The sequence below is a fragment of the Meleagris gallopavo genome, chromosome 6, assembly GCF_000146605.3.
Source record: "Meleagris gallopavo isolate NT-WF06-2002-E0010 breed Aviagen turkey brand Nicholas breeding stock chromosome 6, Turkey_5.1, whole genome shotgun sequence".
Classification (NCBI taxonomy): domain Eukaryota; kingdom Metazoa; phylum Chordata; class Aves; order Galliformes; family Phasianidae; genus Meleagris; species Meleagris gallopavo.
The window spans coordinates 4,056,114-4,075,203 of NC_015016.2; the positions used below are offsets into that span (position 1 = coordinate 4,056,114).

The following is a 19,090-nucleotide window of genomic DNA, read 5'->3' on the forward strand; positions in this document are numbered from 1 at the left end:
CCTGTATAAGGGGAGAAGAGCGTTCTCAGCACCAAGTGCTCGCCAAAAGGAAAATGGGTAATGCACAAACATGGGCTGGGCGGCTCGCTGTGCTGCTGCCAGCTGCTGCCGGGCGGATTCCTGCTGGCACTGGGGGCTGCGGGGGCAAAGCTGCCCCTTGGCATTGCTGTAGCAAAAAAGGGGTTTATTTCTGGGAGTAAAGAGCTCCTCATATGAATTTTGTTATTTCAGACTAAAGCAAATGTCGAGAGGTAGGAAAAAAACAGGATTTCTTGGAAGAACAACGCAAGGAAATGACAGATTTTTCGTTGAGCCACAGACTTGCAGAAAGCTCCCAGACAACGAAGAGTGAAAGAACTCAGAGACACTGTTCCCAAAACATCACTGGGACCACGATTCCCTTTAAGAGCACTAAGAACCCTGTTTTAGTTGGGGATTCCAGTGCAAGCACTGCAGAATCTCTGATTCTCATGTCCTGCTCCTTGATTTGGCTTTATGAGGAGCCACCTGAAAACACAGCCCCTGAAGAAATTTTGGAGTGCTGGTAACTTAGTTTGTAACAACTTCAAAAGCATTTGTAGTACGTATATAAAGTGTATTTGTAGTAACTTGGGTAAATGTTAGAACTTTCTCCCTCCCTGGCTAGCTCTTGTGGGATATAGTTTCGTAAGACAGAGCAAGGAGATGAGCAGAAAGCTGCCATAGCCCCATTGCTGCATTGCTGTGGTAGTCCAGTCCATAACAAATTCCTTCCCACCACCCAAGGGCCACTTTGGCTTGTGGTATGGTCTAGTGGTTGGTGACCCTGCCCGTGGCAGAGGGGTTGAAACTAGATGATCTTTGAGATCCTTCTCAACCCAGGCCATTCTGTGATCCCTCCAGCAGAAGCAGTGTGTAGGAGAGAGGACGGGACAGTTTGTAGGTTAGATTCAGCCTTCATTCTGCAGATTGCAGGCCGTAAGCTCCTTTCTCTGAGGACACATTGTCTGCTTCCTCGTGTCATGAACTCACTGGTGGCTTCCTGGCAAAGCACCCGCAGGCTCCCGGGGACTGAATGCTTCCAGCCACAGGAGCTTCCAGACACTTGGAAGCGGCAGGGCCGGCCTCTTGTTTGCTGATCTGTGACCGCCTGGGTTCACGGCCTGCAGTTTGTTTGCTCTCACAGGAGGAGGACTGGGAGCCTTTGGGATGGAAGCAGCAGCGAGCAGCACGGCTCTGCAGGACCTGCTCCTCCGGGAAGCTCTCTGGTTGTTTTGTTCCATCTGTTCTGTGAAGCTGTTTGATTGTTGTAAATGGTTTTATTTGCTTGTTGTGTTAGAGCCGTGGACTAGCAATACCTGCCTCCAAACCAGTTTTCTCCTCTGTTTTCCACGTGAACAGAGCTGTTTTTCACGAGTGGCAGAAAAAAAATCTGCTTGCTTCAGGTTATATAACATCAAAGTTACGTTACGTATAACTGAGTTACGGACCAGGATGCACTGAGCTCCTCTTGTGGTCACGGTAAGTGGTCATCTTCTTTGATAGCAGTCACTAAGCTATACGTTAATGATTTAGAATCAATGTGATAAATAGTGAAATACTTTGTTGCAGCTTCAGTTTTAAAAACAGTGGTTTATGATCTGCCCCTATTTAAATGCCTGCCTTAATCCTCTCACAGTAGTACAACAAATGCAGCGCTGTTTCTAGAAGCTTAAGAAAAGGATTTGTTCTCTAGTGTTAATTTTTTTTAATATGTTATTCATGAAGAAAGGAGAGCTGAAAGCTTTCTCTTCCTTTTCAGTAAAAATGAAACTAAGAATACGTAATCTGTATAGAAAAGCATGTAGAGGGTCTTTTCTAACTCCAGCTCTTGCTAGCGTTGGAGTGGTGTATGCGAGTACTGTTGTACTTTCCTTAGGGAACAGGAGCCACTATTCTGCCAAAAATAAGCTGGTAAGGCCATTGAATAATGCATACAATACTGTAGGAATTTAATTCCTCACAGAAGTCAGAGTAGTTCTCATTGGGATATGTGTTTTCAAATGACTTTCTGCTTCCTAAACTTTCTTCAAGCTCCATGTGTGAGCAGGATCAGCTCTCTGGTTTGGGCAGGGCTGGGTACGTTCTTGTGTTCCTCATAGCTTTTACAGGCTGGCAAGGCCAGATGTGTGCATATGCATGGGCTGTCTTCATGCCTGCGTGTGCGTGCTCTTAGTTTATTTAGGCAGGCAAAGTGTTGAGCCCTTCTGTCTGTGCCTTACAGGTGGAATTTGGGAAAGCATTTCAAGTTGTTTAGTGTTGTGTTGTACAATATATTCTTTCAATATGGGATATTTTAAATCTGGTGAGAACCTGTGGTTGTGCTTAGACTTCCCCTGTACTGTCACTATAAACAAGAGGTGTAAGCCAGGTGACACCCTCAGTGCTATGTTTCACTTCATGTACTTTCTCATTCCTAGATTGTGCTGTTTAATTGCCTGAAATGACTCAAGGGAAAAAATCCACCAAGTTGCATGTTCAGACAAGGAGCTCTCAAGATACGTTATTCCATCTCCTTACTCAAATCTTGCACAACAATTAGTTTATTAATAAGAAAAATATCTGTAATTAGTAGTATACAAACACCAAACACCACAATTAGATTTTGTGGAAGCCATAACTTAAATTGTTCCTTGAATATTAAGGGCCTGATCTGCTTGGGCTTCGTGCCATTCTCTGAATACGTGGGACAAAATGTTGCGTGATATGATGACAGAATTTTATGCTTCCTGTGAGCTAGGAATAAAGTTAGGATGTTAAAGGCTAAATGCTCCTTCGGACCTTAATAACAAATTTTATGAGTACCTCTCATTTTTAATATATGTTCAGCCTCGAGCTCCTGGAGGAAGGCTGCTGGTGTGTCTCACCTGTGATTCAAAACGAAGCTGGTGCTATGTTGTCCACTTTTCTGTGGTTGGTCTGTTATATATGTGTTATTTTTGGGACCAGATTTAAAAGGTATTCTGCAGACAACCATGGCACACAATACTTGAAGCCACTTGTCTTAAAGCGTAGAAACTTGGAGTGGAAAGGTGAATCCAGTTCTCTTTGGGCTTTAACTAGTGAATGTTCTTCTGCTGGAGGTGGACCTTCCTCTCTCTGCTTTGCAGTACATACACCCTGCTAAGATGTACAATGTGAGTTTGTATTTTGTCACCTGATGCAGAGTTTTAGGGAAACCTCAGCTTGATACCAGAGTGGTCACTTCAAGCAGTTGGTACCTTCCAGCATTCATTGGATATCTTACTGTCTTTCCTTTTTTTGGCAGTTTGAAACTGATGTTTGCAATGGAAAATTCATGTTCTAGCTTTTTTTTTTTTTTTCCCCACATCCTGACTTCCAGCCACATTCCTTAATGTTTGCTGTGGTTTATCCAGTGCCTTACAATGCAAACAGTGCTGGTACAGATCTTTGTACCATAAGGAAGAGAGAAGGATGGATATCACAGGTTTGTAGAAATTGCATTTTTTGAGGCTCTGTAGATAGAACTGTCTTTGGGATTGAACATAAGGCTTATGGTAGTGGCAAGGAACTCAAAACCAGAAAGCAGGCACAAACATTACCTAAGTGCTGTAATTACCTCGCCTTGTTATTGAATGATGGTGAAGCGTGTCTCAACGTGTGGCGTGTCAAAGGTATTTGGAAATGATGCTCGTCCTTCATTAAAGGAAGGGAATGAAGCAGCCTCTTCCACACTCGGCCTTGCCTATAAGCGTGCAGTAGCTGATTAAAGAAGATTCTTTGAATAATTGAATTTTCTCAGCTGAGGGGGGAAAAAAAACACAACAACAAGCTTCACGGATCATGTGCGTGCTTCATTGCTGCACAGCTCTGTGTCCAAGGCATCCTCTGTATGAAAAAATGTTCCACTTTCACCTCCTGGCAAAAGGAGGGAGGAGGAATGAGGGGAAAAACTGCAGTGAAAGTACATCCAGAAGCTCTGCTCTGTTTGTGTAAGCTCTTTCCCTTGTGAATTTTGTTGTGATCTTTGAGCTGGTGGCTTTTCATAATATGTTGGACAAATAAATCTGCTCTGAAACATTCTGTCATCAGACTTTCCATATCACAGTGGTTTTCTTGCAACATGGCACAGAGTACTCAGGAGTCCCCAGGAATCCAAAAACCTGGGAGACCCTCAGCAGCTCCTGGTGGATATGGGAGGCATTCATGGCGCACAGGAATCAGGCAGGGGTTCCTCACCCAGCTTTGTCAAGGAACCTCATGGTTCTAGTCCTGTGTCTTGTTTCTCATGTGGGCACTTTTCATCTGTATTTGAACTACGCAGACTTCTAGTTTGGAGTGGTTGGGAAATAGTTGCATTGATATGGGTAGAGGAGGAGAAGGGTTGCACGAAGGGGTTATTTTGGAGTATTTTTAGTGCAGATACGCTTGATGGATTGTTTCTGGTCTTGGCCAATTCCGCTGACTTACAGGAAAGAAGGGATCCGGGGGTTGATCTCTCCCTGAACTGTAGTTGTTTGCAATATAAACAGCTGAGCTATTCTTCAGATCCTCTCTTAAAGAAAAAACAAAACCAGGCACTTTTTGGGTGAGTTCTAACATAGACAAATGATGCAAATTACACCCTACGAGTGCTTATCAGCTTGGCTTTGTGAATGCTACCTGTGGTTAGCTGGAGTGATTCCTGACAGCAGCAAGCTAAGGAGAAGATCCGTGAAAAGTCCTTGGAAATGAACTGGTTTTTATTCTGCTATTATGATTTCAATGTGGAGACCCATTCCCTCCTAGAAACTTTCTGCTGTTTGAGTCTGGGCAGGGGAGTTTGGCAGCATGCTCATTGAGCTCAACGGGTCTCTCTTTGGTTGCTTCCAGAGGAGGTTCAAGTTGGATATTAGGAGAAATTTCTTCACCAAAAAGAGTGGTGATGCAGTGGCACAGCTGCCCAGGGAGGTGCTGGAGTCACAGGTCCTGGAGGCGTTCAGGAGCCGTGGAGATGTGGTACTGAGGGATGTGGACATGGTGGGGTGGGTCAGTGGTTGGCCTTGGTGGTCTTAGAGGTCTTTTCCAGCCTTTGTGATTCTGTGATTCTTGGTGGGGCTGCAGCCAACGCCTTGTGCTGGGGCAGGGGGATGAGACCAGAGTTCTTCAGCAGAAAGGGCAGTGAGAGCATCCCCAGTACTGCACAGCTTAGCTGTGTGCTTGTACTGCTAATCTCTGTTAAATTTAGGGCTGGGAAAATTGTCTGTTGACATGCATTTGCCTCATAATGTGTTCCTCTGTCCCCAAGAAGCCTACGGTCTTGTAGGAAGAGCTGGAATGAAGCAAGCTGATACGCAGCTATTTGTCCTCCCTTTTTGGGTTACGTAGGAGTGGGAGAGATGCCAAATATTTTGCTTGTTTTGCAGCAAGCGTGCAGTCACACACAATGTATTTCTGCTCTAGATCTGTGGAGCTTCAGGAGCTGAATTCAAATGCAGGAGTTGGTTTAGATTTTAGTAACTGAGTGAGTATGCTGGGGCTGGGCAGAGGAATGGAATACTTATTGGTGGAAATGCATTCTGGCCAAGGGAGCTTAAAGTTGTGCAGGTGAGCAAGGCATGTAGCTGTGATTGCAACCATCTCACCCACGGCTTCTCTCAGTGCAGAGCTGGACTGCAGGCAGGTTTGGGGTTAGAAATAGCTGTTGCTTTTCCCTTGTTCTGTCTCAGGCCAAGTCATGAGCCCCGTTGCAGGGGATGGCTGCAGGCTGGCAAACCTTGAGTTGTGGTGCAGAGAGCTGTTGTGTGGGGCGTGAGCTATCCAAAATGGATTGTCATGATGATGGACGTCCCACTGGTTGATGCTCATAGATGAAGATAGTGATTCAGTTTTTGCAGGTTACCGTGGCTGGGATTTTCCATCTCAGCATGTTCTGGATAGGCCACTGTGCCGGGCTCCTGGGTGGGAGCATTAGTGCTCTTCTGCTCTCAAACCAGGTGAGGGAATGAGAGCTCCAATGGGTGAAGTCCATGCTCTTCAGGAGCTGGTGGTCTGCTGTGCCAAGAGCTGCAGGGCACTGAGGTCTTCCTTAACACAGTGGTAAATGGAGCTGCCTCATGGCTGAGAGAAGAGGATGCAAGGAGGTGGGGATGTCTTAAATCAGGACTGAACGAGCTGAATGCACTTAGCACTGCAACAGCAATGAAGAAAAGCAGCTTTTTTGCCAGGTGGGACAGAGACCAGCAGACCTGCACGTGTTCTGCTTCAGTAGAAAGCTTCAGATCTGTTGGTGGGTGCAGGTGTTATTTTTTTTACCTTCATTTATCCTTTCTGACAGGGTGAAGGCGTGATCTCTGAGGGTAGCAAGGCAGGTTTGGTGGGATGTAGCTACATAATCATTGACAAATGTAAGCATTTTTTGTTCCATTGTACAACGTAACAGTTCGTGTTCTGCTTTCCAGGATCAGTAAAAGTTAAAGCATTGGTATTAAACTGCACACTTTCCTTTCTGTGTGAAGTTTAGGATATATCACATGGGCTGAGTGTACGTGATGTTCTGGGCTTTGGAGAACAGCTGAATGTGTCTCCAGCTGTTCCAGCTGCAGTGCAAGAGAGGCACTGAAGGATGTGGTAAAGGCAGCAGGATACCTTGAGAAAAGTCCCTCCTGTTGGAAACGTAATATGTCAGAAAAGAAATCATTTGTTTTCATTGCTGATTATCTGACTTTCTAAATAAGCAATGAAACCTGGCTTTGTTTTGGGAAGGAATTGTTGGAAGTTGGGTAAGTTTTGCTGCTTGCTTTCAGTGAAACCTGCAGTAACTTTATCCATTCCCGCATCCTTGGTTTCAATCTTAACCTAGTTTAGGTTTCCTAATATCACATTTCCAGGTGGGAATGCTCCAAGATTGGGTATAATCTTCCATTCAAACGATATGGTCAGGAGAGCAGGGAATGAGTATTTCACAATGTATCTCTCTGGATCAGTTGAAAACAGTCTTAATGCAAAGCCAGGCTGGCAGCCAGCCGTCCATCCTGCTACAGGGGGTGCTGGTATTACTTATGCTGCCTTGTAGCTGTTGGTAGTTATTGCTTCAAGCTTTTTGATTCTTAGCATTAAGCATTACTGTTTTTTGTCTTTTTTTTTTCTTTTTTTTTTCTGAATGGAGGGAGTACGCCGAGTGCTTTCCTAGAAGTCGCTCTGCTGTTTTGTTCAGCTTCATGTTTGGGTACAGTGAACACACGTAGCCAGCGAGGAAATAAAACTCCTGTCAGACTCCTGATCATTCATTAAAACTGTCAGATTGTATTGGTTTTGGCTGTTCCCTCTTATGCAGTCTTTTTTTTTTTAATAGTTGATCTGGATTCAGATAGACATTTAGATGTTTTAAACATAATGTGAGTGCGTTATGCTTGTTTTTTAGAATTGACAGCATATATCTTAATGGCTTTCTTAAGTAGACCCCAGGGAAATGGAGTTGGAAAGCCAAAGTGAGAGGTCTCCTGCCTCAGCAGCACAGTGCTGCCAGATTGAGCTAATTATTAATGAGAATTTGCCACATGCCTTCGTGGGTTTTTGATTTAACTGTTTGCTCAAAGTATAACGACAGAAGGTGAGTGCTCCTACTGAATTGAAACCCTGCAGTGACTAATGTTGTAATTCCTTTAGATTTAATAAAGTTACTGAACATTTGGAGCTCTTCCAAAAAATTCAGTTCAACTTCAATTCATTCAATTCGATGATCTTTGAGTTCCCTTCCAATCCAAGCCGTTGTGTGAGTCTGTGAATTGGGTTGGAAGGGACCTCAAAGATCGTAGAGCTCCAACCCCCTGACCTGGGCAGGGTTGCCACCCACTACATCTTAAACAATATTTTTTTCTCTGCAATATTCACTTGTACTGCATATCCAGAACACTGCAAGTATTTGAAAAAATGAATGTATGGAGGATAGCTGAAGGTTAGGTGAAGCCTACTCCATATGGAAGTTAAGATGGAAGAGGCACAACCTTGGCAGTTCCCCTAAGTTGGGCTCTGTACAGATACACTGAAATCTTATGGACTATTCCTTAGTAAATCCCTGCAATTAAACAGGCAGCAGTCAAGTTTGTGATCAAAATCTGACGTCTTTGTTTTCCTCCCAGATGCATTAGGTTCCAGGAACTTGCTCAAGCTGTATGCTGGCTGTACCTTCATTTCAGGAGTTGTCTTAGTTGTTGGAAACAACCGTTACTTTCAGATCATATTAGCAAAGGAGGCACCAATGAGAAAATGATTTAGAGAAAGTTCCCTCTTCCAACTGATTGGAGTTGCTTCTTTTTTCTGCAGCAGTGTGTGGGTTGTAGTGTATAGAAAAACTGGGGAGGAGAAGAAGCAGGGAAGAGCAGTATTTGGTCCAAATGACAGCATTTATATTGAGCTGCGTAACATTTTAAAATGAAACAATTTCCTACCCCAAGAAAGATGGTAAATCTTCCCTACAGTCATGCATGTTTCTTACTCTGTTACATCTTTTTCAGAAACAGTGGGATTTCAGTGGTTCAACAGAACATGTTAGCAGGATCAGCATGGCTTTCTGGCACAGCGTGTTCTATGAGAACTGCATGCAGTGTCCACACAACAGCAGTATGTTGGGAGAAAGAAGTGGTAATTCAAAGCAGGCATCTGAGATGACATACACCAAAAAAAAAAAAGGGCATTTGAGTTTCTTTTTCACTCTTAGAGGTGGATCAGTGGAGAAGCAGGCCTGGGATGAGCCGTTTCTCTGGCAAGGAGAAGAACTGCAGCCCGAGTTAAAGCGTCCCCAGGGAGTGACTGAAAAATTCATAAAGTGAAGTGGAGGAGCAGAACTTCTTGCAAGGGAGCTCCCTGCAGCAGTGTGCCTGCTAGATTAGTCCCCTAGCAAAGAGCTGTTCCTGGGGAAGAGATGAGAAAGCCTGCAAAAATAGACTAACGCTTTAGGTTTGATGCCTCTCTGAAGGATTTGCTGCAAAAAGTGCAGTTGGGAATGTAGCTGTCTCTATGGGAACATCTTGCTGCTATATTTAGCAAAAGTAAATGAAGCTTGTTTCATCAGATGAGCACAGTTTTGGTAAGGTTTGATTGGAGGGGTTCGGATTATTTTTGGGGGGAGAGAGACTCGAGGAATTTCTTTGTTCAGGTTCAGTGAATCACTTGTCTGGTATTTTTCAAGTCAGAAAGTGCCAAAGGTGTGTGTTCTTTCTGCAGGCAGTGTTAGGATTGGGTGACAATTCAACCTGAAAAATTAATTGCTTGGATAAAATGTATGGCAGGTGGCTGGCTGGGCACGTTCAGCACTGGACAATGCCTGTGGAGCAGAGAATTTGATGTCTCTCCTGTATGTTCTGTTTTCATGGCATCCCTTAGGTACACTGCAGCTGGGGGATGTGCCTCTTGGGTGTGCAGCACACGTCTTACAGCAAAACTCTGCACAAGGGCTCCTCTTCAACTTGCTTTCCCATCTGCTTTTGGCTTAGCTAGCATTGTTCAGTGAATTACACCTTCAACAGCAGCATGGCCATGAAGGAATGTGGGGGCAGACAGCAGTGGCTCCAGTTGTGCTCCAGGTGCCCACCTGCTTGCAGCTCATGCCCCGTGCTCTAACAGCTTGGTGAGTTCCTCTTTTCTCCCTTTCCCTCCTTGCTACGCTCAAGCCCAGCACACAGCCGAGCAGGTCAGATGCTGCACATATTTCTGCTCTATAAACACATGCATGTTTACATTTGTTTCACTGCTGTTTTGACTCAAATCCCACTCCAATGCCAGAGGATACCAGCTGTGATGAACGGACCCCGAGATTCTGCCACTGTGTTTCCCTGCGTTTGCTTCTCTCCTGCCTTCCTGCTCAAGTATTTAACCACTTCTTGGAGGTTACCTTCCAGGATTTCAGAGGCCAACCTGGGAGCAGTTCAGAGGAGCCATGATGCACAAACATACGTTCTGGTTACTAATTCTCCTTGTTATATTTATGATTGAAGGCAAACTTCAGCGCTGATTGCTTATTCTGTATTGCTCCATGTTATACTCAGCTTAAACCACAAAACCACGCTCTTTTTGCAAAAATAAAATCTTCTCCTCTCCACTAACGGCTGTACTTTGATTGTGAGCTGCTATGAAACCTTAAAGCAAACCCCCTTGCTTCCATGCTGCACCTCTAAACTGCACATCTCACATGGAAGCTCCCAGCCCTTTGCTGCTCCACCTTTGCACTGCTGTGCCTCGCGCTCGCACCCAGTTCTTTCTTTTCGCAGGCCACATCTGCTGGTGAACTTTGTGCAGTCCGCCTGGGTTTTTTTCTTTTTTTCTTTTTTCTTTTTTTCTTTTTTTTTTTTTCCCTCCCTTTTACTAGAAGAAAGGTTTGTTTGTTGGCCGCTGGCTTGGGGCGGGACAGGAATGCAATGCATGCCCAGACCGCGCAGTATTTCCTGTTGCTGCAGCCCTCTGCGTCGGCACGGCTCCAGCACGAGCAGCTCAGAAACGAGGCAGCTCCCGAAACGCCTTGATTTTTCTTTTATGGAGGGGAGGGGGGGGGAAAAAACCATATTTTTAACAGTGAATCTTTGTGGCGTGACGGTGCTTGAAATCTGTTGGTTTCGAGGGATGTGTGTTATTTATAGGTTGCTGTGGCAGGGAGTTTTAACCCTACAGAAGGTGCAGGGAGGAGGATCCGTCGCGTCACTGCAAAAAGTGATGTTTATTTTGCAGCACAATATGGCTCCATCGTGCTTCCTGTGTAGCTCAGCTCACTGCATTTTCCACTCGGTTAAAAATAGTGGTGATCTTTTGTCACTGGAGTTATTTCTGCATTATTTGCGCTGCTTTATTTTGCTCTTACATTGTTAAGGAGTCTTACTTCTGCATTGCGTGAATCCTTTAGCAAGAAATACTACGTCTGGGCAAAAGGGAAGAGGTTGAGTTTGGTCACTTCTGCCAAGGGACGTCAAATTTTGTCTTGAATGTGGTGCGGAAGGGAGATGAGGGGCTTTCTTCCTTTTATTATTATTTTGAAGCACTTCTGTAGGCATGGCGGCTTTGTTGCTGTTTCAGACTTACTGCTGATAGAAGAGTATCTGTGGGCTGTGGCTATGCATTGATTTATATTTTTTGTTATTTTTTTTAAGCAGATCCATGTTTTAGAGCACTTTTGTCCCTGGCTCCAGCAGAGCATAGGAGGTCTGGAGAGGGCAAATATCAGGAAAAGGTTGGGTTGTGAATTGTGTGTAGGAGTAAATGTATATATGCAGAAATGCTGTATATCCTTGTACCTTTTTATGTGCTTGGTCTTGTTTGAAAAGAGGGCAAGTGTGCAGGTCAGTCCCTTGGTCCACCTTTGATCCATCCTTGGTCCTTCAGGATGGCACATGCCAACAAGGCAACTGGGTGCCAGTATGGGACAGATGCTAGCTGAGGGGATAACCAAGGCAAGGCTGAATGGCCATATCCAGGCCTCTTTAAAGACCATCCAGACATTGACATGGAGGTACAGCATCTCCCTCTGCATTGTGCTGGAAGGGTCCTGCAAGCCTGACATCTCTTACTGAGTTCGTACTCTCACCTGTTTTAATCCCTGGCTGCTTGAACTTCTTGAATCACAAAGAGATGTACCTTTCAGGCTTTGGAGATGCACAGCTACGTGTGGCAGTGGACTCACTGAAGCTCTGCTGCCTTGTCAAGCAGAGCAGAAGCAGAGGAGCTGGCCAGGCTCAGCACTGTGTAATGTGAACTCAAAGGTATTTTGCTCACAGCATGGTTCAGCAGGTTAATTAGGCTGTTAAAAGCTGTTTTGACTTTCTGGCTTCATTATTAAACGTGAATGCCCCCAAAGCAGTGGGTCTGTTCTTAAAGCCTTCAAGCTGACTGGCCGTGAGGAGGTGAGCTTTGGCAGATGGATTTATTTTCATTAAGCATTTCCTGGTTGTGAGATCTTACTTTTTTTTTGAATGCTTGCAGCACAGCAAGACAGCAGGGATGTTTATCTTTAAGTCATGGTTTAGATGAGTAGTAACACATGTGATATGAAGGATATACTATCATAAATATGTACATCCAACTGTGGCGTACAGACTGTAACATACCAGCTGTTTGGTTTTCCTTGGAATCCTTTGGGCTCTCCTTGGAACCTTGGTTTATGTGCTGTTTTGAGGCTTTTTGTGGTTTCTCCTTCCTCCTTGTCAGTTCAGAGGGCAGTGTGGCCAGTCCCTGCGTTCAGCCTTGAGGTGCTACAGCAGATGGAGCATCACAGCACTGTGCAGAGAAGGCAGAGCAGAGTTCTGCTTCGTGGTTTGAAATTCACTGCTGTCAGTGCTTAGCAATTGAGCTTCCAGCAGCAGCGGATATTTCATCCACCCACATTTAGGGAATGCAGCTAATAATTATGATCAGGCAAAAGTTGGTTTTTCCTTGAAGCTGCTGCAACAACAAAAAACATTTCCAGAGTGTTATTTGATGAGGTGGAGGTCAGTTCTCTTCATGCTGCTTTGAATTAACATCCATCCTGACTATTTCTCTCCTTTTTGTTCTCAGTAGTACCCAAAAGTGTACTTTCACAGCTCTTTGGCAGGATGGAGAACACGTTCCAGTTTTGTGCTGCCCTTCAGCAGTTCTGGGCTAACAGTTCCATCTCAGTGTGCAGATACAGTTCCTGAGTTTGCTTTCCAAAACGCTGTGGAATGGGTTAATAAAATAGCATTGTTCATTTAAAATCTCCTGTGAAGTACAGATCTTGGTGGGCAGAATTAAGTGCTTTGGGAAGAATTTTCCTTCACGAAACTAGTCTGGGATCCCTCCCTTCAAAGAAATGCCTTCGATGGAAAAACCAAGACCTGAGGATAATTCAGTTACATACTGATGGGGAGAGAGGTTACTAAACATAGCTGAAATGAAAACAACTCTGGAGTGTATGGCACTGGGTATAAACAGGGCAATTTGCTCAGGTTTTACCTGTAGGAAGGTTAACCCAGACGAGGGCAGTTATTTCGGGTATGTGACAGTGCCATTCCTGCAGAGCCCATGTGGAATTAAACAAGAATAAACTGAATAAACTGTAAACGATGTTTTAAACTAAAGCAATCTGGGAATCACATTCAGATTTTGTTTAAAGTATTATAAAATAACTTATGGCCTGATGTGCGTGTTCCAAAAATCGGAACTGCTTTGTAGCTCTGACTTCTGTAGATTATACAACTTCATTTTTCTACTAAGAAATCTTAAGATCGAGACATCACACATCTGTAATCACGTATAGATTTAGAAGCTGCCTTCTTATGAAGAAAGGTTTTGCTTAATGCTACTTTGTTCTTACTTGCACGTTCCCATTTTGCCTTATAAACAACCTTGTTCGCGGAGCGCTCGTGATGCGCAGATGTTCATTTTATTGCTCTTAGTTTGTCTGGAAACGCAGTGGAAATCTCTTCATTACCCTGTTTCTGTCCTTCAGGAAGACTGGCTATTGCGTGCATTTCATTAGGAAGCAGCAGCAATAATTGGACACCTCGTGGGCCGTGGGGGGACGGAGCGGAGCTTCCAGACTGCCTGCTGTGCCTCCTGAGTGCGCAGGGCTTTGCGCACAGCGGCTGCGTGGCAGTCTGGTCTTAGAATTAATTGCGTTTTTATAATTAATTGTGACTTTCAATAGCACAAATTAACCGTCTTTCACACAACCACAGCACAATTTGATGGGAGAAGCCCTGGACTAAACTTTTATTTTAGAATACACCCATGAGGGAAGAGCTTTTCCTCACCGTGTTACTCACACTGCTGTTGCAGTTCCTGCATTTGGAGAACAAAAGCATAAAGATTCTGCCTCCAAAGGGTAACGTGAGTCATGGGAGGATTGCAAGGATGCTGTGGATTTATGCTGTAAGCGTGCTTGAGTGTTATTTTCCACTGTAACAGTTTCTTCATTGTTTCCCTTCCCATTTTGCTTGCATAGCCACCTGGTATGGTTACATATCTTCTGTTTGGGCTTGTGTGATTACAGTAATTTGTTTTAAAACTTGCCTTTATGTTTCCTTGCATCCTTCCCCGCATTCAGTAATGCTGTGGGTTCATTTGGACGTGGCAGAAGACCTTGAGGAGCACAGTTCTTGGGACCACAGTGGCTTGCAGAAACTTGTGGGCAAGGTGGGAATGAGCTTACCTGCAGGCAGCAGGCAACCACAGGTTGTGAGCAAGGAGATCTCTCATGAGGATGAGGGCAGGGAAGCTCTAGGTGGGACATTCCTCTGGTTTGAAAGTATGGATCTGCACCAGAGCCCCTACAAAGTGTGGTATGTATAGCCTGTTTTGATGACATCTCAAATGAAAAGAACGGCACTAGATTTTAATGCTCATCAAGGGAGGAGCATCAAACAGCTGGCACTTCATTTTATTCGTTGAATTCCAATTAACAAGAGATGTGGTGAAAAGAATCTTTTGGATGTTGGGATATTTGGAGACTCTTGCAGACCCCATGAAGGCTGTGCCCAGTGTGATCTTCAGTTGTGTGGAGCAGGGAATGAGGAAATACAGTGACAGCATTTGTACGGGCATCGGGTATATAAAGTGTGCGTGGATGTGTACAGAATTAAAACCAACTGTGAAGAGCTGGAGGAAGGCTGTGGGATTTTGAATGACTGACCATAAAGCTAAATGTAGATTTTCTGCATGGGAAAATGTAAGAATTCTTGCCCTAGGAGTTACAAGGAAGGTATGAGACCAAAGCATGGTGTTGATGTATAAATTCATGGTGCGCTCTCCTTTCATCCTGAGTGTTGCAATCCCAAAAATACGAAATGGAGAAGGCAGTTCATGTCCAGTGGAAAGCCTGGCTCTCAGCAGCAGCCCTCGGAGCAGGGAGGTGTGAGCAGACCCAACCAATCCTGGAGACTTCCAGGAGCTCCAACATTTTGTGGCTGTAGCCGCAGCTGCCAGAAAGCTGCAGCTCTCACTGGGTGGAATTTCTCTTGAAATTCTGCATTCTCTAAGCACTTCATGCTGTTCTTTGCATATACAGACCACCCATGGCCTGGTCTTAAGCATGTGAGGTTTGAAGGCTAGCATGATGGGATGTAGGTAACTTCTTGCCTTGATTGTGTTCAGAAACCTGAAGGCGAAGCTCAGAAGCGTCCTTATGCGAACATTGAGTAATTAGTTTTTCTTGCTTAACACTAGCCTTCCATTGACTTCACAGAGATGTTTTCTGCAGCAAAGACTTTATTCTCAGCCTAGAATATTCACTGGACTTCATTGTAAAGTGTGATCAGGACTTGGGGAGGATTTCTGTGCGCAGAAATTGTTTGCGGAGCAAAATTTCATGTTATGTTCTTGTACCTTACAAAGTTCAGGGGAAAAAGAAATCAGTGTGCTGTCGTGTTTTTAAATGGAGTCTGAAGGGACAGATCAGAGAAGCAGGTAATATGAAACAAGGGAGAGTGCTCACAAGTGTGGAATATCAAAACTGTCCTGTGAAACCGATATCAGTGCATCACACAGACTTGCAATGGGGAAATGGTTTTAAGTTGAGGGAAGGAAGATTAAGGTTGGATGTCAGGGGAAAGTTCTTTACAGAGAGAGTGGTGAGGTGCTGGAACAGCTGTCCAGAGAGGCTGTGGATGCCCCATCCATCCCTAGAGGTGTTCAAGGCCAGGTTGGATGGGACCCTGGGCAGCCTGGTCTGGTATGAAATGTGGAGGTTGGTGGCCCTGCATGGGGCAGGGGGGTTGGAGATTCATGATCCTTGAGGTTCCTTCCAACCCTGGCCATTCTGTGATTCTATGTGTTGGTAAAAGAGGGTGAAAATACTTGAGCAGATACGCTGTATAAGAGAACAGAATTGTTGGACCCATCAGAAAAGTTGTGGGGGTTTGAAGAGAAGCTCACAGTGGTAGAGCAGCTATTTACACGGGGCATATGGCATGGCCAACCTCCAGACCAGGCTGCCCAGAGCCACATCCAGCCTGGCCTTGAATGCCTCCAGGGATGGGGCATCCACAGCCTCCTTGGGCAACCTGTTCCAGTGTGTCACCACCCTCTAGGAAATATATTTCTAGGAAGTCTGAAAATTGTGTCTTAGAACAGCATGGTGACCTGTGATTCTGCTGAGATTTAGATTGCTTAGTAGTATGCTAGTGCCATCATCAAAGTTTGACAAAGAATGTGCTGAAATAGAGGGAAGGTCTCAATATGATGGGGAAAAAAAAAGTTTCTGTTAAGGTTGAAGGACTTCTAAGCTAATAACCACGTACAGTGGCTGAACTCAGATACATCTGGAAAAGTAGGTCTGTATTATATGAATTTTTCTGTGTTTTTTTATTCTAGTGTCCCAATGTAATATCAGCTTGAAGAAGCAGAGGAGTCGAAGTATCTTTAGCACCTTATTCTGCTGCTTTCGTGACTACAATGTCGAACCACCATCTACCAACAGCACCAGTGCTCTTCCTCCTTTGGTGGAGGAGAATGGAGGACTTCAGAAGGTCAGATTCTTCTCTTATTCTGCTTTCCAAAGGTCTTTGGTAACTGAGGTTTAACTGAGCGCTTCTAAATGTTTGTCTCAGCAGGTTTGCCTCACGGGTAATGTGTTATATCAGCTGATGGGGAATTTCTGATAGTATCCATTCAATTTAAAACTAACTTTTCTCTGAATTTATGATATGAAAATAACATTTAAGCCCCATTCTAAAAATGTAGGCTTCCCATAACACTCCATATGCCGAGTTGTTTCCTAGTTTTAGTTCTCTTTTGCAAATAAGGAAAGATTGAAGTATTTCACATTAAAGTGTAGTGAAGCTGCTTTGAATGTCACTTGAAAGTCTTTCCAGTGACATAAAAACAGACCAATAAGGGAGAGAACTGTAATCCTTTTGACTTTATTTTAACCTCTCCACCTGTGTTTAATGCACACAGAGGCCAGAAGTATCAGCTTTTGGTCTTCTGGCTATAGAAGAACCCTGTATTTATAGGGTTGTTTACCTAATCAGTCAATTTATTTTAAACTTTCAACACTTTAAAGCATTGTGTGTTAAGAGCAGCAGGTTACTTACTTTGAGGTCTAGTGATTAAACTGCTTTGACACGCACATAAAATCATGTCAAATAAGTTTCCTGTGTTGTCTTTCAACCTGATGATACCCAGTGGATTTGCATTATATTACTGAAGGATTTTAGTTCAGTGTGAACATAGGAATGCCATCTTTTTCCTAATCTCCAAACTCCACTTACGCTATGCTTGAAGCTGAAAAATCTTTCCCCTTCCATTAAGAGAATGCAAGAATGGATGTATCTCTGATGGACAATAATCACAGAAATAAATAAATTTCTAACTTCTGCTCTGCCAACCAGCTCTATATATTCGATGCTGCTCATTTCCTGCCTGCTTTGCCCACTCCTCTGGATTTGGGTTATTGTTTGATTTGATTTGATTTTTTTTTTCTTAATGTGGAGGAAGAGAGGAAAGGAAAGCAAATCATGTAACAGAGACCAAGAATATGCTTGGGGGGGCAGGGTGTGAGGGTACTGAAAAATTCCTCTGCCAAGAGAAGGAATTGTATGTTTATTTTAATTTTTTTTTTTTTTTCCCTTAGCTAAGCTGCATTTCAGCTGAAGTGAGGGAAATCTAGCTTGGATATGCTAAAGGAGAGCTGAGAATAGTGTGTAGCATGTACGTGCATTTAAAGTAAATGGGAAACTAGTAGAAATTTCCTTTTCTGCTGTGTTGGTGGGCAGATAAGAGGCATAGGTAAGGGTGACAGCAAAACTGCAAGTAAGAAAAAAATAAGAGAAATGTTTTAAAGGAATATATAGGGAACTTGAGCTGAAATGCTCTGGAATCAAAACATTCAGAGTACAAAATGTAAAACACGTAATGACTTTCTAAATAGTATCTTAGCCTTGAGCAAGTGATTGCATGTGTGTTTGCACAGGTTTCCATCCTCGTGCTGCACCACCTCAGTGGTTGTGCAATTCTGTGTGGGTCCAAAACACGAATCACAGAATGCACAGAATTATCAGACTGCGACGTAATTGGGTAGAAACATCCAATGAATACCTTAAAAAAATAACTTATTTGAGTTCATTTTATTCAAACACAGTGAATCATATTCAGACGTGTACAGTTCTTTGTAGAAAGGAAATGAGCATTGCTAAGTTTTTGGGTCATTCTCACTGAGTGCAAATAGACCTGTAACAATTCTATTCTAAATGCAAGACTGCAGTCTAATAAGCTCTGTATGCTTTTCTGTGTCACTTTTATATTCAGTGCTAACGTGGTTAGTGTAAGCATGAAATTCTTTCCAAGACAGAAAAACAGCATGGAAGATTTGGATATATTTGAACGTTCTCACTCTGTCAGGCCTGTGCTTTCTTCCAGATGAGCTTTATTCTAAAGCTGTGCAGGCAGGTTGGGTTTGATCAAGTCACAAGGAGCAGCTTTGGGGATTTGGAGGTGATTTGTAAACTGGAGGAAAGTACATGCATCAGTGTAATTGAGTTTCACTAAATTAGTGAAAATAAACATCCAGACAGGATCAAAACAATCAATTTCGGAAGGAGAGCTTCACAATATGCTGCTTAAACTCTTCTGCTGTTTACTTAAAGCTCTGGTTGTACTAATCTGCCTGGCTGGTTAGAATAGCTGAAATTCTGTTGAGCAGCTGTTCAGATGGTCACTTCATTACCTCTGCTATTAATTATTGATCGCCTCCCAGGTGACCTCTGCCCATGGTGCAGTGCTTCGTGTATCCTTCAGGAATGAAAAGAGGAAATTGCACAATGATGTTAAATAGTTACTATTAGAAACTGGAGTATAAAATTGCTTGGATGTGCTTTTCTTCTGCCTTTATTGTTCAGTGGAACTGTTATATGGAAACCAGCAGTAAAAACAGGAGGAGAAGATTAAAAAAAGTGAGAAAGCTTCAGCTGCTTTCATAGAAATTCAGTGTTCTACATTGCTTCTGGCATAGTCATGAATTGGTGTGACAAGCTTCCTTCCTTCTAATTAGGAGTCTCAAGTCTTTCCATGTTAACCTGTTGTAAAGCAAGGAAAGCAGCAAAAGGTATTTTATAAAGCAGTTGAGAACACAGTTCAGAGATTTTGCTCAGAGGTATTGTGCTGACTTTTCTTTAGTTATTTTCTTTTTTTT

General features: G+C 43.6%; 1 protein-coding gene across 3 annotated transcripts in view; it reads left to right on the plus strand.

Annotated features, from left to right (window-relative positions):
• CTDSPL (CTD small phosphatase like) overlaps positions 1-19,090 on the plus strand; it is a 71,848-nt gene that overhangs the window by 22,230 nt on the left and 30,528 nt on the right. For 2 of the 3 annotated variants that reach the window (XM_003206925.3, XM_003206926.3), the window contains exon 2: positions 16,273-16,427. In XM_003206925.3, coding sequence (XP_003206973.1) covers positions 16,273-16,427 — 155 coding nt within the window. Of the gene's footprint in view, positions 1-5,461; positions 5,483-16,272; positions 16,428-19,090 lie in introns of those variants that run through there. The other variant, XM_019616218.2, reaches the window with a different exon arrangement.